Source organism: Schistocerca nitens, chromosome 3 (assembly GCF_023898315.1).
Source record: "Schistocerca nitens isolate TAMUIC-IGC-003100 chromosome 3, iqSchNite1.1, whole genome shotgun sequence".
Classification (NCBI taxonomy): Eukaryota; Metazoa; Arthropoda; class Insecta; order Orthoptera; family Acrididae; genus Schistocerca; species Schistocerca nitens.
Window position 1 is genome coordinate 590,591,211 of NC_064616.1, and position 16,698 is coordinate 590,607,908.

General features: G+C 38.3%; 1 protein-coding gene across 2 annotated transcripts in view; it reads right to left on the reverse strand.

Moving 5' to 3' along the window:
- Positions 1-16,698, reverse strand: part of LOC126248506 (host cell factor 2) — a 294,659-nt gene that overhangs the window by 50,496 nt on the left and 227,465 nt on the right. For both annotated transcript variants that reach the window (XM_049949544.1, XM_049949543.1), the window contains exons 13-14: positions 14,152-14,667; positions 13,753-14,012 (exon numbers count right to left, since the gene is read on the reverse strand). In XM_049949544.1, coding sequence (XP_049805501.1) covers positions 13,753-14,012; positions 14,152-14,667 — 776 coding nt within the window. The remainder of the gene's footprint in view (positions 1-13,752; positions 14,013-14,151; positions 14,668-16,698) is intronic.

Genomic DNA, 16,698 nt, shown 5'->3' on the forward strand with positions numbered 1-16,698 from the left:
ATTTGTATGCGAGGGGTACATTGCCATTATACACTATTGGATCCATCCTTGTGGTAAGCAATAATACAATGTACCATGCCAGTGCTGGTGTACGTGAAGCAGTGACATTTGTTGTCATGTCATGGTTCCACTAAGCCCACACTCCCCAAATTGAATTTGGGGCTTGCAGTGACTTCTGCGTGTGTGATTTCTTGAACTTCTTAATACTATGCACATGAGCAAGAACGCTGTAATGTAAACACTATGTACCTATCCGCGTACTTAGTTGCACAAGGACATTTCATTGAGTGCCTGCTGAATGTCACCAGTGTCTTTATCACATGTTCTGGGACACCAATGCCATTTCCTGATAACTGCTAGATGGTAATGCAAGGACATTAACAGAGGCTCAGTTTTGTATGCCATGATCTCTAGGGTTAGATGGTTTTTAAATAAAGTGTGCAGATGATGTGCAGAAAGGCATGTACACAGAGGGCGGACACAATGGCCTGATTTTTTTCCAATTTTATCTCTTGGATTTTTAAATTTTATTTCTTAATTTAAATTTCATTTCATTTTTTAGTTTGAGTACGTAGATTTCACATGCGGGCTACACATAAAGACCTCTTCAATTTTTAGTTACTGCATTAGGTACCCAAAATAGTGTATGATGATCTCACACCGAATAAATAGGAAATACAGAACTGTGCACTGTATAAAACAATGTTTCATATCAGTGTGCTTTGTAGTGTATATCACATCAACTGAATGTAATCCGTAATTGGATATACCAGGTGATCAAAAAGTCAGTATAAATTTGAAAACTTAATAAACCACGGAATAATGTAGATAGAGAGGTAAAAATTGACACACATGCTTGGAATGACATGGGGTTTTATTAGAACCAAAAAGAAACAAAGTTCACAAAATGCCCAACAGATGGCGCTGGAAAGCAAAAGTCAGTGACTGCGAATGACAATTGTGTATAAAAGGAGCTGTAATGACAGAGAGAAACAGATGCGCCAGCAGTCGCAGCATGTTGACGTTACCTGAAAAGGCGCTTTTCGTGAAGCTGTATTATCAGAATGGGGAATGTGCTAGTTCAGCGTTATGATCCTATCACCATAGGAAGGGGATTTGAACGGGTAAAGGTCCGTTGACAAACGCAGCTGTGGCGAGAATGATTTTGAAGTTCGAAGCCATGGGTTGTTTAGACGATAGACCCCATACTGGCCGACCGAGCACAAGGTGTAATGCTGCTGAGACAGTTCAGGAAGCAATGGAGACTGTAGTGGGTTCGTCTATGCACGGGGAAGTCAGCGCTCGGGCAGTCGCACGTCGCACCGGCATTCCATACACTACTGTTTGGTTGGCACTTAGGCGCACCCTCCGATGCTATCCGTACAAAATCCATCGGCATCATGAACTGTTACCTGGCGATTTAGTGAAGCGGAGGGTATTTGTGGTGTGGGCATTTCAAATGATGGCAGAAGATGATGATCGGTTGAGTAACTTGTTGTGGACCGACGAACCTCATTTCACACTCCGAGGGTCTGTCAACGCCCACAACTGCAGAATTTGGGCTAGCGAAAATCCTAGAACTGTCATGGAAACTCCATTGCACAACGAGAAAGTCGCGGTATGGGTTGGATTTAGCACATCTACAGTTATCGGGCCTTTTTTCCTTCGAGGAAATGCACGATTCTGGTTTTGTAACTGTTACCGTGACGGGTGAGAGGTACGCCGATATGTTACAGAACCGATCACATCCCCAGCCCGGCTGATAAACACCTGCTGGAACGTACGATGTTTATGCAGGATGGCGCTCCACCCCATATTGCTAGACATGTGAAAGATCTCTTGCGCGCATCGTTTGGTGAGGATCGTGTGCTCAGCCGCCACTTTCGTCAAGCTTGGCCTCCCAGGTCCCCAGACATCCTTCCATGCGATTATTGGCTTTGGGGTTACCTGAAGTCGCAAGTGTATCGTGATCGGCCGACATCTCTAGGCATGGTGAAAGACAACATCCGACGCCAGTGCCTCACCATAACTCCAGACATGCTTTACAATGCTGTTCACAACATTATTCCTCGACTACAGCTATTGTTGAGGAATGATGGTGGACATATTGAGCATTTCCTGTAAAGAACATCATCTTTGCTTTGTCTTACTTTGTTATGCTAATTATTGCTATTCTGATCAGATGAAGCACCATCTGTCGCACATTTTCTGAACTTTTGTATTTTTTTGTTCTAATAAAAGCCCATGTCATTCCAAGCATGTGTGTCAATTTGTGCCTCTCTATCTACATTATTCCGTGATTTATTCAGTTTTCAAATTTATACTGACTTTTTGATCACCCGGTCCTTGCCAAGCTGGCAAATATGTCAGTTCACGATGTTAGAATTTGAAACAACGTTTTGTAGGAGAGCACTTAAGTGCATCTGTCATTGTATTAGCATGTCTTGTTAGTAAATTATGTCAGGTCATGATGCCTGTATCCAATAGGTGCCATAATTCATAAGGACACTATATGAAGAAACTTGTTCATGCAGCATGCATGACCAGTAACACAAAATTGTTTAGAATTAGTTAAAATGTTTGTGTATCCATCGAAAGTTTCATGGTGCTGTTGGCTATGTTGACTTCCAGTTTAATTTCGACTTGGTAAGAGGCACGTGTGGCTTGTGACATTGTTTCTGCAAACATTTATAAAGCATGTGTTGCCACTTTGATGTTTATTATTAAGATAAGACACTGTCTGTGCATGTATGTTTGTATTCAAACAATTAATTTGTTACATTGGAAATGTTTATTGTAATTCCATTTTTATATTCACTGTTCAATGAAGACTGTGTACCGTTTTTTGTATCCTCAGTAGGCCAGGCTTGAAAATCAATGTGTAAGGTTTGAAACTAGTCATCTAATGTAAGTACTGCAACTGTTGACAGAATCATTAATAAACACTTTAAAAAAATTAATGTAGTTGATAGTTCCCACTAAACAAAATGCTGGTGGAAAAAAAAAGACCACTGATCAGTCAGAACATTGTGACCACCTACCTAAGGGCCAGCGATAACAGTGACCATGCGTCACAGCATGAAACTATGAGGCCTTGGTAGGTCATTGGAGGGGGCTGGCACCACATCTGCACACACAGGTCACCTAATTCCCATAAATTCTGGGGAGGGGGGGGGGGGGGGTGATGAGCTCACGACACCACGTTCAGTAACATCCGAGAAGTGTTCGACTGGGTACAGATCAGGTGAGTTGAGGAGCCAGCATATCAACTGGAACTCACCATGTGTTCTTCAAACCATCCCATCACACTCCTGGCCTTATGACATGGTGCATTATCTTGTTGAAAAATGCCACAGCTGTCAGGAAACATGATCATTATGAAGGGGTTTACGTGATCTGCAACCAGTGTTCGATACTCCTTGGCTATCATGGTGCCTTGCACGAGCTCCACTGGACCCATGGATGCCCACATTAATGTTCCATAGAGCATAATGGAGCCACTGCCAGCTTGCCTTCACTGTGTGAAAGAAGAGTGAAAATAAATGGACACCCACATTGTTTACATGCTGACACTCAATAGTTTCTGAGAAAATGATAAAAGTTTCTACGCCACTCCCTCAGTCCATTCGTACAGTGTATACTCGAGCAGGTCTGCATCTGGTGAGGATGAGCTCTAGTCACTTTAGGTTGTTTTCGTCCCCTTGATATCTTAAGTAAGGGGATATCTACATTTTGTTAGAAGTGAATAACACATTCAATACAGCCTCTGCACGGAGATGGAGGATGGGGTACAAGGACTCCAAGATATTGAAAGCGATTTTGTAGCAGAAACCTCAAAATCAGTTTCCCAAAGCACAACTATTGAAAGAGAAATCGTTCACAACGATCTGGAAGTGTGTGAAAACAAGTGTCCAGAAACAAAAAGAGAGAGAACTGGAGCAGTGTAATATTTTTTTGAACTTTTGGAAAAACTTAACATAAAAAATTATCTCCAAAATTGTGATTTATTTTTATCTATCTATGTTGCTCATTCCCTGTGACAGATAATAGGAGTTTTATTTTTGATTGCAGTTAAAATCAGTAAGATTTCATAAGCTCCATCTGGAGTGGTTATTGAAATCAGTAGTATAGAAAAGTATCTGCAAGCTCATAAGCACAAAACAGACAAAACAGCTACTGCAATGGAGGAAATAAGTGGTAACTGGCAGATCAACTCAAGAGTGTATATTTCACAGGGGTCAGAAATATTGGCCATCTGCTTACTATAAAAGCACTGCAAGAGTGCGAAGTTAGTTACATGTTCCATAGATCATTTGAATGATTCTTTTATCGAAATGATGTGGAACGAGTCAGTTTACAGAATATGTATACATGATTAGTTCAAATGGCTCTGAGCACTATGGGACTCAACTTCTGGGGTCATTAGTCCCCTAGAACTGGGAACTAGTTAAACCTAACTAACCTAAGGACATCACACACATCCATGCCCGAGGCAGGATTCGAACCTGCGACCGTAGCGGCCTCGCGGTTCCTGACTGCAGCGTCCAGAACCGCACGGCCACTTCGGCCGGCACATGATTAGTATTAACATTAATGAACACATTATTTTTAGTCTTACACAAGACTTGTTGCTGCATATTGAACTCCTTTCTGAGTCACTGTTAGCTTTAATAAAGGGTAATAAAAGATTTTTCTTTCCTTCTAGTGTTGCAGGTAAGGACATCACTGTTCTTCTCAAATTGTGACTGATTACTGATGACAAATGTCATTAGCAGATATATGTATTGTGATGGTGCAGTTAAAATGCCTAAATCCTTGAAGAGGTATCTACACAATGATCTCAGGTGAACACCACATATTATTCTTACTGCTTGCTTTTGTGTAATCAATATTTTGATTACTGAGTGGAAATATGCAAAGTATTTTAGGAGGTTGATACATTTGTTTCCAAGACTAGCAATTATATGAAGAGCCAGATGGTTGCACCAGCCTCATTACAAACAACTTTCTGCAGAGGGCAACCACAGCTCAGAGACACTGTGAATAATAATACACAACACTCAATAACTGTTCAAATTACCACAAAAACTATCAAAATTAAAAATTCAAAAATGATGAGGTGTTCCCCAGAGCCACATTAGTGTATGAATGTGCTTTATTTACAACCTCCAGTTTCTCATCAGTATACAGGGTGTTACAAAAAGGTACGGCTAAACTTTCAGGAAACATTCCTCACACAGAAATCAAGAAAAGATGTTATGTGGATATGTATCCGGAAACGCTTAATTTCCATGTTAAGAGATCATTTTAGTTTCATCAGTATGTACTGTACTTCCTCGATTCACCGCCAGTTGGCCCAATTGAAGGAAGGTAATGTTGACTTCGGTGCTTGTGTTGACATGCGACTCATTGCTCTACAGTACTAGCATTAAGCACACCAGTACGTAGCATCAACATGTTAGTGTTCATCACAAACGTGGTTTTGCAGTCAGTGCAATGTTTACAAATGCAGAGTTGGCAGATGACCATTTGATGTATGGATTAGCACGGGGCAATAGCCGTGGCGCGGTACATTTGTATCGAGACAGATTTCCAGAACGAAGGTGTCCTGACAGGAAGACGTTCGAAGCAATTGATCGGCGTCTTAGGGAGCACGGAACATTCCAGCCTATGACTCGCGACTGGGGAAGACCTTGAACGAAGAGGATACCTGCAATGGACGAGGCAATTCTTCGTGCAGTTGACGATAACCCTAATGTCAGCATCAGAGAAGTTGCTGCTGTACAAGGTAACATTGACCATGTCACTGTATGGAGAGTGCTACGGGAGAACCAGTTGTTTCCGTACCATGTACAGCATGTGCAGGCACTATCAGCAGCTGATTGGCCTCCACGTGTACACTTCTGCGAATGGTTCATCCAACAATGTGTCAATCCTCATTTCAGTGCAAATGCTCTCTTTACGGATGAGGCTTCATTTCAATGTGATCAAACTGTAAATTTTCACAATCAACATGTGTGGGCTGACGAGAATCCGCACACAGTTATGCAATCACATCATCAACACAGATTTTCTGTGAATGTTTGGGCAGGCATTGTTGGTGATATCTTGATTGGGCCCCATGTTCTTCCACCTACACTCAATGGAGCACGTTATCATGATTTCATATGGGATACTCTACCTGTGCTGCTAGAACATGTGCCTTTACAAGTACGACACAACATGTGGTTCATGCACGATGGAGCTCCTGCACATTTCAGTCGAAGTGTTCGTACGCTTCTCAACAACAGATTCGGTAACCGATGGATTGGTAGAGGCGGACCAATTCCATGGCCTCCACGCTCTCCTGACCTCAACCCTCTTGACTTTCATTTATCGGGGCATTTGAAAGCTCTTGTCTACGCAACCCCGGTACCAAATGCAGAGACTCTTCGTGCTCGTATTGTGGACGCCTGTGATACAAAACGCCATTCTCCAGGGCTGCATCAGCGCATCAGGGATTCCATGCGACGGAGGGTGGATGCATGTATCCTCGCTAACGGAGGACATTTTGAACATTTCCTGTAACAGAGTGTTTGAAGTCACGCTGGAAGGTTTGTTGCTGTGTGTTTCCATTCCATGATTAATGTGATTTGAAGAGGAGTAATAAAATGAGCTCTAACATGGAAAGTAAGCGTTTCCGGACACATGTCCACATAACATATTTTCTTTCTTTGTGTATGAGGAATGTATCCTGAAAGTTTGGCCATACCTTTTTGTAACACCCTGTATATGCATCTTCAGCATTATCTATCAACAGTATAAATCGCTATGTGAAACTTTGAAATGGTATAAATACAGAACCATAGTGTTGGCATTTAACAAAAAAAAGAGTGACAAGTACTCACAATGGTTATATTTCCATAATGTAGATGGACAATTATGTAGTCCCAGCTTTCAGGAAGTTATCCACATTAACCGTCAAACCACACTGGTGAGTGGTCATAATAAAATTGAGTACACACAAAAGATTCTTTCAAAATATACAAAGCATGACTGGTAACTGAGGCATGCCTAGAAAAATGTTGAGGAAAAAGATGAAGAATGGGACACTACTGTGAACAGGGCAAAATGCATAAAAATGAACTAACATCTAGGTTAAGTATTGTAAGTACACAGGAAATATCATCCAAAAACTAATACTCTCATATGGAACTGATATGTTGAGAATGGAAGAAATCTGAAAAATAGTTTACCGGGTAACACACCGTAGGATATATTAGAAAATCTGGGTGATGTCAACTGCATAAAATCAATGCAAGTTAAACTTAAAATCCTGTGTGATGTGCATATTTGTAACAAGCCGATGTGGTGTAAGCAGTCTGTGGAGGCTAGCAACAACTGGAAGGCTGAAGGTTGTGGTGCCAAAGAGGAAACCAAAACAAACACATGGACAGCTGAAAGGAGGAAATTATAACTACGAAAACAACAGAAGGTTGGGAACCACATTACATTGTGAGTATTTGTCATAGATTTTTGAATGCCCATATTACGATTCTGTATTTGTAACATTTCAAAAATTTAACACAGTAATTTGTATTCTTAACAGATAAACCTGAAGATACGTCTATACTGATGTGAAACCAGTGATGTGTGTAAAGCACCTTCATACAGCTACATGGCTTTTGGAAAGACATCATCATTCTTGACTTCTTAATTGTTATAACTTTTATGATACTATAACTTTTATGATAATTTGAATCATTATTCAGTGTTGAGTGTTGTTAATGTTATTCAATAAGTCTCACTGCAACCAGAAAAATTGAATTTAAAGCCTCAAAAACCTGCTGCAATTCTTTCAAGGAGAAAAACAGAATTCAGCAGTGTCATATCACCAAACACGTCAGTGCCAAACACAAGTGTATGTTTGATGACGTACTGGAAACAGCAAGACTGATTCAGCTTCAAAGTTCCACTAGAATTCCATAACTCGCCACTTATTTAATTATAAACATGGACCAAACTCCATGTGTGTATCACCTCTATAGTAAGAGAACATTCGAAGGTAAGAAAGTTACAGAGATAACAGCAGGCCAACTGAATCAACTATCATACTTGTATACTGCCCAGTATGGATTAATACTTTCCAGAAAACTGTTAGCAATAGTTTTTGTTCATCTCCAAGAAGTCAGTGGCAAATATGGTCCTTGAGTGCATTTAGTGGAATGGCATTAGAATGTGCATGCGACAGCCACAAAATCTGGAAAGCTCAAAAAAAGAGAACCCTACTATTAGTTTCTGGACAATGTTTTACAATGTTACATAAGAATGGAGGTGTTTCTATACATTATTGACTCGTGGGGGTGAGCAATGTGATCCCTCCTTATAAAATGGGCTGTCTGTCGAATTTTTTTTGCACCCCCCCCCCCCCCCCCCCAATTACCTTGATCCATCATCAATTGCAGGTTCTAGCTTTCAAGAAAATGCTTTGATATGCAAGAGTTGTCACAAAGTTATCACCAGATTACAAGGTATTTAGCAATGTTAACAAAGTTGCTGTCCCACTGATATTCACACTAAAAAAATGTGGCTGTGTCATGTGTGCCTCTGCATGTTGCTCGTGATGTTCCAAATTTTTATGCTTTGAATGTTTTTATGATACATAACACCCCTGGGAATACATTGGTACTCTTGAAGTATAAAAGTAAAAATGAAAGGCAAAAATTGAAACATTATTATTTATATGTTTTTCATTTTCAATTACTGCTAATTATATGACATTTGTGATGATGAAACTTATTTTTAATTAGGCCTGAAATGCTTACTTCTTTTGTAAACAATTCCATTGTATTTCACAATGTCACAAAAAATTCCACAACAATAAAAGAAAGGAAAGCTTAACAATGTATTTGAATACAGAGCACAAAAATTCAAAACTGTGCTCGTAGCCACTGCACTACTGACTCATTTGCTTTTACACCATGTGAGGCGGCTCATGAAGTGGAGTCAATACTTTGATTGTCACTTTATCGGAATCTATTGAGTGTTGGTACCTATGCCAAAATAGGTATCCCTTTATTTTCACCTCTCTTTCATCCTGTGACATACTGAGAGTGTCAGAAAGCTACCTATGGTGGGTTTCCTTTGTCGGTCATATGATGGTGATGCTATTGTCAGTCATAGTACTTACAACCATCTCCTACATCCTGTGTTTAGCATTTTGAAGCTGTACTGGCATCAGAATAAGATTAGTGATTCAATGGGGTGTGAAGAATGCAAATGGTAAAATTGATTTCTATTTCAGAATTGGCAGTCGGCTATGGTTTAGCCAATCACATCATATATGCCCATCATCATCTTAAATATTGCATTTCTTCTGAAAAGATGTTCCGTACAGTGTCCCAGCGACTTGTTGACACAGGGTCATTCACAATGATGTAAAGGGATTACATTAGATCCTTCATCAATAGTTTTCACACAGGACATTGAGGAGAGTTTATTCTGATGGGTAGATGATCTTCAAACAAATGTGCAAAAAATTAGGGTGGCTGAAAGCATAACCTACACTCTTGGCTAATCAATTCTGCATAAGCAGTTACTTTATCCATATCACATGAAGTGTGAGGAAATTCTCAGACTACAAGACATTACACCAATGGATTCTATGACAGATCATTGAACATCAATATATCTGCATTTTATTTATAGGCGAGGTGAGATTCACATAGAAACAGTTAATTCGCAGCGACAGTTACACAGGTAAGCAGATGCAAATCCTCAAGAAATATTGGAAGAAAAGGACCTGGATCATTATAATATTAATGTGTTCTGTGTCAAATCAACAAATGAAAGTAGGGTTTTCAACACGACACATTTAGATTTACTTGAAATTAAGTATGCATGTAGTATTCATAAATAGTAACACAAAACAATTTTTTCGCATTTTTCTGAGGAAAGGTTACTGAGTAATAGGCGCTTAAAAAAAATGAATTTTTGTCTCGCGGAACAATGTTAATTTGTTGGCAACTTGTGTTCTAACTAAGCTAGACCAATGAAATTAAGTTCATTTGAAAGCTCTTTTAAAGGGCTTTCATATAATATAAAACATAAGTAGTTGAATATATCAACATCATTATTGAATTTACTGAATTTTGAAAAATTATTTTTAAAATTACCAAAAAATGTATGCAGAAGATACTGTTTTTCTCTCATGTTCGGAATGTCCCAACTTTGGATGAGCATGGTATCACTATCAGAAGTAACTTTATGCTTAGGATGGTGCAGTGAAACACCTTCAAATATTAATTTATTTTAAATATTAGGCCTACTTCTCATCAGCTGTGTGTTACCATATAGCTAAATCAGGACATCATAATACAATAGCTTATAACAGATAGTATAAAAAAACAATATTTGCCTTATAAGTGTTTAATTAAAAATACAAGAAGTTGGAAATCTTTAAAAACCATCAGTACAGCTGAATACCAGAGATAGGTTTAAAATCAGTTAGTTATTAGTTCTTTTTACTGAGATGAGTCATATCAGTCCAATTCATCATGTTTCTATCCCATCAGTCTGTTGCTCATCAGCATTTCTGCATGGGATAATGTACATGTTCGCCCTGTAGCAGTTTGAGGGTTCAAGATTCCTTTTAATTTCCTGCTGTGGAAAAGTATCTGCACGACTGGGGCATTTTCGCCAACTAAACAGGCTAACAACCCACGTCCATTATATTCAGAAGCAATATATCCATCGATGTCATCAATCAATATTGGATCACTGTCAACAGCTGTAGTTAGTTCAATTTTGATTCATTACAATCTGAACACACTTTTTCTGTTATTTTGTTCTTGCTTACAGGAATAAAGGTGTGAAGTTTGTCTCTCTCTCTCAAATTGTGTAGCATTACTCAAATTTCACTTCTTCATTTTTATGATCTTCCATAGTAGCATACTTGAAATTGATCCCATCAAAATTATCCTTGGTAAACACATCAAGTTGTTCAGGTGTTATGATTTGATCAGTGCAAGGGGGCTGCAGACTTTCTTGGGCAGCCAGTCACTTGACTGTTCCACCAACATCATTGCTAGCTCTTTTTCCATGAGAGGTAGCTGAAAAACGCCCCGGAACTTCAATACTGAAATCACCTTCATGATAGCACATGTTGATGAGGTTCTCTCTCTTTTTACACAGAGTTTCTGCTCCTAAAGAAGTGATATACTTTAATTGGTTTTTCATTATGTTGTCTGGTTAGAAATTCAATCAAGTAGAACTGGAACAGATGCACAGCAACAGTGCCATATGTGAGGCATTCTAACAAGATGACACAACCTGTGTGGTCAAGTTTGCTGCCATCCTTGTAATAAGCTACAAAGGAATGAAATATTGCTTGTGTGTTGGTACAGTGGTAGCCATGAACTTCATCCAGTACAACAAAAATGAATTCTCAGCAACATCACAAACCACAAGCTCATTTTTCAATCTTTTCTGGAAGGTTGATTGGTGGCTGGCCACAAAGGAATGTCATGTAAATGATTTTAATTAAAAAACCAGTAAAGTTTTCAGAGGATTTGAGGATTTTGTGATGGGTCCTACAGATGTGCGATCAACAGACAGCCACTGTTTTTAAGTTATCTGGTCAATATCATTAGTATCCAACAATTCTTGTAAACACTTTCAAGTGTTTCTTGTCCTGAGCAGAACTGACATTCACCAAATTGACAAGCAGGTAATGATGGGTTTCACACAACTCTTACAATGCAGTCTTTGTAGATTTTTGCTGGAGCAACATCATTCATTGTCAGCTGAGGAAAGTTACACTCTGTCACCATAAGTTTGAAGTTTTGGTGAGTAGCATGCACACAAACAGCATATGTACCACTGCTTCCAGTTAAACACAATTTTTGGGACGTAGCTCAGCAAACTTTGAAAACCCATTGTGGAGGCCTGAATACTTGTCTTTGATGTCTGCATAAATTTCTGTCAAATTACTTAGAACTAATAGTTTTTTATTTGAATTTTCTCTCCATCAACTCTTATGAGCACAAAACCTTTTTTACCAGGCACTGACCTGCTTATTTCATCACAACAATAAAGTCAGCAGTCCATTCATTAAGAGTCTTGACAGGTTTTGGATTGGGGGTGGGGAGGAAGACAAAATACCCTTTGCCTTCACCAAATCTTTTACTTATGTAGCCACCTAGTTAGTTATTTAAATTCCTCTTTGAGCTTATTATCACTCCAACTTTAAGGTAAAATGGTGAGAATTTCCGTCTATATACTTCGCGATGTGCAAGAACTAAATTTCTTTTTCAGCTGTTATTATCGCTGACTCTGAATGATTAACTAACTCTTCCTCCTCGGAAGGCAGCAACAATACTACTACTTTGGATTGTTGAAGTTACTTCTATTGGTTTTTCATTACAATACTTCACCACACAGTCATTTTTCTTAACTGGCAATTTGCCAAGAGACTGCAAAGAAGCATTCACATTTTCTAGGACTACACTTGCAGCAATGTCTTGTTCATCACTGCAGTTCAACATTTTTCACTCTTTTTTGTTTCTGACCTCAGAACACACTAGATTACCATCATTTTTCTGCACTAGACTTACCAGAAACTTCTACTAGTGGATTTTTTTTTTCCTAGTACTTGGCACATAGTTTCTGATTTGATATTAGGAAATGTTTCCTTTCTATCATCTATTGGGGAAGAGGAAGCAAGTTTTTCTTATGGTTCTTCATTTTCATTTCTTATGGTTATCGTCACTCTTTTCATTAAAAGGATTATAGTACAAAGCTGAAATTTTAGACATTGTATATCATTCACAAATGAACAGTCTCATTTTTATGAAATGTTTTAAAAGTTCAATGTGTCAGCTTCATGTAATTAGCAATACACAACATTACTTCTCCATTTTTTTCACATCCTGGAACAAAATTTAAGGTTATGTTCATAGTTTGCAAATATTAACTGGTTGTAGGCACGCAAACTACTACATTTTTGTGAGAATTGTAAAAAAGTACCTTTAAGCTAATTTTAAAACACAACATTGCAGAATTACTCACATTACTTCACATTATAGGCTATGTCACACCAAAAGAAAATGTACATTTCACTTTCATCATCAACTGACAATAATTCACTACTGAATATTATCCAAAGACAAAATACCAAAGAGAAGGAAGATAGCCATGCCAACCAATCATTAGGTATACAGTCTTTGAAATGAGGGTTCAACAGTCACACACAGCAAAACAAAAACAACACAAAATTACGTTTCAATTTTTGAGCACCAATTACTCACATTACTCTGTAACCTTCCATCAGATAAATGTGAAAAAATAGTATTGTTTACTATTTAAGAATACTACATGTGTACTTAATTTCAAATAAATCTGAGAGTGTCTGGTTGTAGCATTTGCGGATATGACATGGAACAACCCGGGCAGGGATTGTGGGTGATGAGAGTCAAAGGGGCTTAAACTTTACTCTTGTGGAAAGACAATGGATAATATGGTTTATGCACAATAGGACACCAACCCATTTTCTACATTTACAGAGTCTAACGCATATGTGTAATGAGCATTATAGCAGCAAAGGTGGTCCAATAGGATCACCTGACATATAATCACTTAGGGCTGGAGTAAAAAGTTTGTGCACAACTGATATATACTGAAGTTAAACTCATTCGTCCAACTGTAAAAAATTTTGTGCTGTAATATAAGGCATGAATTTTTTTCCATTATTTACAATTTGAATATCAGCAGTACCTTCTGCTCCGCAGGTTGAACAGGCGCTCCATTCGTCGGTGCCTGCTTGAAGCCCAGTGCTGCAGATGCTAATGTGGACAAAGCATCAGACTCCATTTCACCTGTCTTCATCAGTGGCAGAGAGCTTGCACTGCTGTCAGTCTCACGCAAACTGAATTCCAAATCTCTGTTTTCTGTAAGTCCAGATTTGTTTCCCAAACTGCTTTCTCCTTGCGCTGCACTAATAGCACTGTTATCAATGTCTGTTCCCTTTGTAGGGTCTGGAACAGAATTCTTCTTTTTTTGTAAACCCAACTATTACATTACAAATAAATAAAAGAAATTGTGTATTCTCTACACTTTCAACATACTACTTAAAATGCATAAAAATAAGAACCATGCTTGAAAATAACTGTTTACCTTCTATGGAGGGCTCACTTTGGAACTTCATTGCACTTATTGGAGAGTGACCTGACATTTCTGCATGTAAATTTCCATCAGTACACGATTGTAAAACATCATTTAGGCTGCAATCTGCACTTTCACCGAGGCCAGACGAATGACTTTCCTTAATAGATCTAAGTTCATCTGCCAAGCTACAAACTTCTGGATTACTAAGTTGCATCAGTTCTGAAGCAGCTTTGGCAATATCACTGTCAGCACCCGTCGTACTTCCGCTGTCCAGATTTTCGTCGATAACTAATTTGTCACTGTTTGTACTGTTCATTCTTACACCATCACTTCTGTAGTTGTCTTGGGAGGTTGGAAACTGGAGATCATCACCTGTTAAATTTGGTGACATTTCACTCCCGTCACCCTCAAGTTCTTTTTGAAGAAAAGCTGGTGACAAGTTTTCTAAGGGTGGGTCAAGCAGTCCAGCTTCTGCGGCCAAAGCAGCCAGTGCAGCATCTGTAGTAGCAGGTCCTTCACTCGAAGCTGTAACCGAATATTTAACACTCACTTATAGTATGGAAATACTTTATCATGGTTTCTTTTAAGATATGACAACAATCAGTACTGCATTATCTGTAAATGCATTGTAACAAAACACATTTACAGATTTTTCTTCTTTAGGGCCAGCAGCATAATGTGTGTCTGATAATGACATGATTGTTACAGTAGATATACCAAATAGCTCATTATAAGCTGCTAATTGGTGTATCTACTATAACAATCATGTCATTATCAGACATTTACAGATAATATTCAGCAGTCGAAAATAGCAACACGATAACACAAAATGGGTAGCTTTGGGACAGTCTCTTAAAAATTAGGTTCTACTGAAATAATTGACAGAACTGACATCAGCAGTTTAATAACGAAAGAAAAATGCATGGCCCAAATTCAGTAACAGATAAATACTGAAAAGACAATGTTTGCTCATCTATTTTACATATCTCATCCTCCTTTCTTTACCCTCAATGATAGGGACAGTTCATCTTTCGCCTTCATGATCACGAGTCACTATATCATTTTGCGTGCTGCTGATGCATGGGCAACAGTTGCATTAAAAAGCACACTAATAATAGTTTATTTATCTACTGATACTTAATGCCTTTACCTGGCAGTATTATTGATGAGGACAATCTCATCCTTCACCTGATTACAGGAAGGATACTGCGAAATGTTAGCAACATTTAGGTAATGTTTATTAACAGAACATTTTGTTAAAAAAAGTTAAAAATATTACTTATAGGAACTCTAAGTAAATTCATAAGACCTACATGGAGATGGTATTGAGATAAATTAAATTATTTTCTCCTTGCAATTACTTCAGACAAATGTCAACTACCAGCAAAATAGTCTTGTTTGCATTGTTTTCAAACATGTTGTGTGCGTTTAGTTGAAATGGAGAAATTCAAATCTTGTACTGTCATAAGTGTCTGTTGTGAAGCTTATCACCTACATCAATTCATCCACATATTAACATATAAAAAGAGACTTCTCCTTCACTTTCAAACAGCTAAGACCTGGTTGGACAAATTCAAACAAGCAGGACTTGTGTGTTCAAGGATGTTCCACATGAAAATGTTTCAAAATGGTAGGCACAGATAAAAGCCAGGGGGAAGTACACAATGTGGTAATGGACAGTCAGCACTCTAAGGTGTACGAAATTGCTGGTGCCAGCATAAGGATATCTATGGAGAGACCCCAGTAAAATTTACACAAGTCATTAACAACAACAACTGTTTGTACAAGGTGGGTGGCACATTAATTGAAAGCTAACCAAAAGTAAACAGAAAACTAATTTTTCAGCATGGTTTGAAATATTTAAAAAAATAATCCAACTGTTTTTGTGCACCTACTATTTGTCATAGACGAAATTGCATTAATCACCTAACACGATCAACGGATGGCAGTGAATATAAATCAATGGCCCTAACACAAAAAATGGCCAAATCAATGTCAACTGCCACGTCATTGTTTCCGTGATTCTTACCTTTCTAAAGGAGAAAAAATAAGTTGTCTATAATATCAAGTTTTTCATGGTTATCTGGGTCAAAAAATATGCTGGTAGAGGCTTGAATTGCAAAAGAAATAAAATGTTCTGTCCTTAGAAGAAAATACATCCCACAAAAATCCTTTGGCAGTGAGAAAACTGAGGTATTCGAAGTAGGAACTGTTGGAAAATCCACTTTATTCAACAAATTTGGCACCCTTTGAATGCTACATCACCCTGTATGTATAGTAAATTGGGTCTTGAAAGCTTTTGAGACAAATGAAGAGGTTCTGGTAACAACAGTTGGGTGTTTTGCAGGCCTCTCAGAGCAGTACTTCAGAAAAGGAATCTGCTCACTGGAAAAATGTTCAACAAAGTACATTCACTTAAAAAATTCCACTGACAGGCTCAAAAATTTCACCTTTTCCGTCATGTGCAAACCATGCAACTGTGTATTTCAACAACAATTGTTCAGATACTCATTGCTAATTGATATTCATCCTGAATTAAAATTATGTGCCAATTCA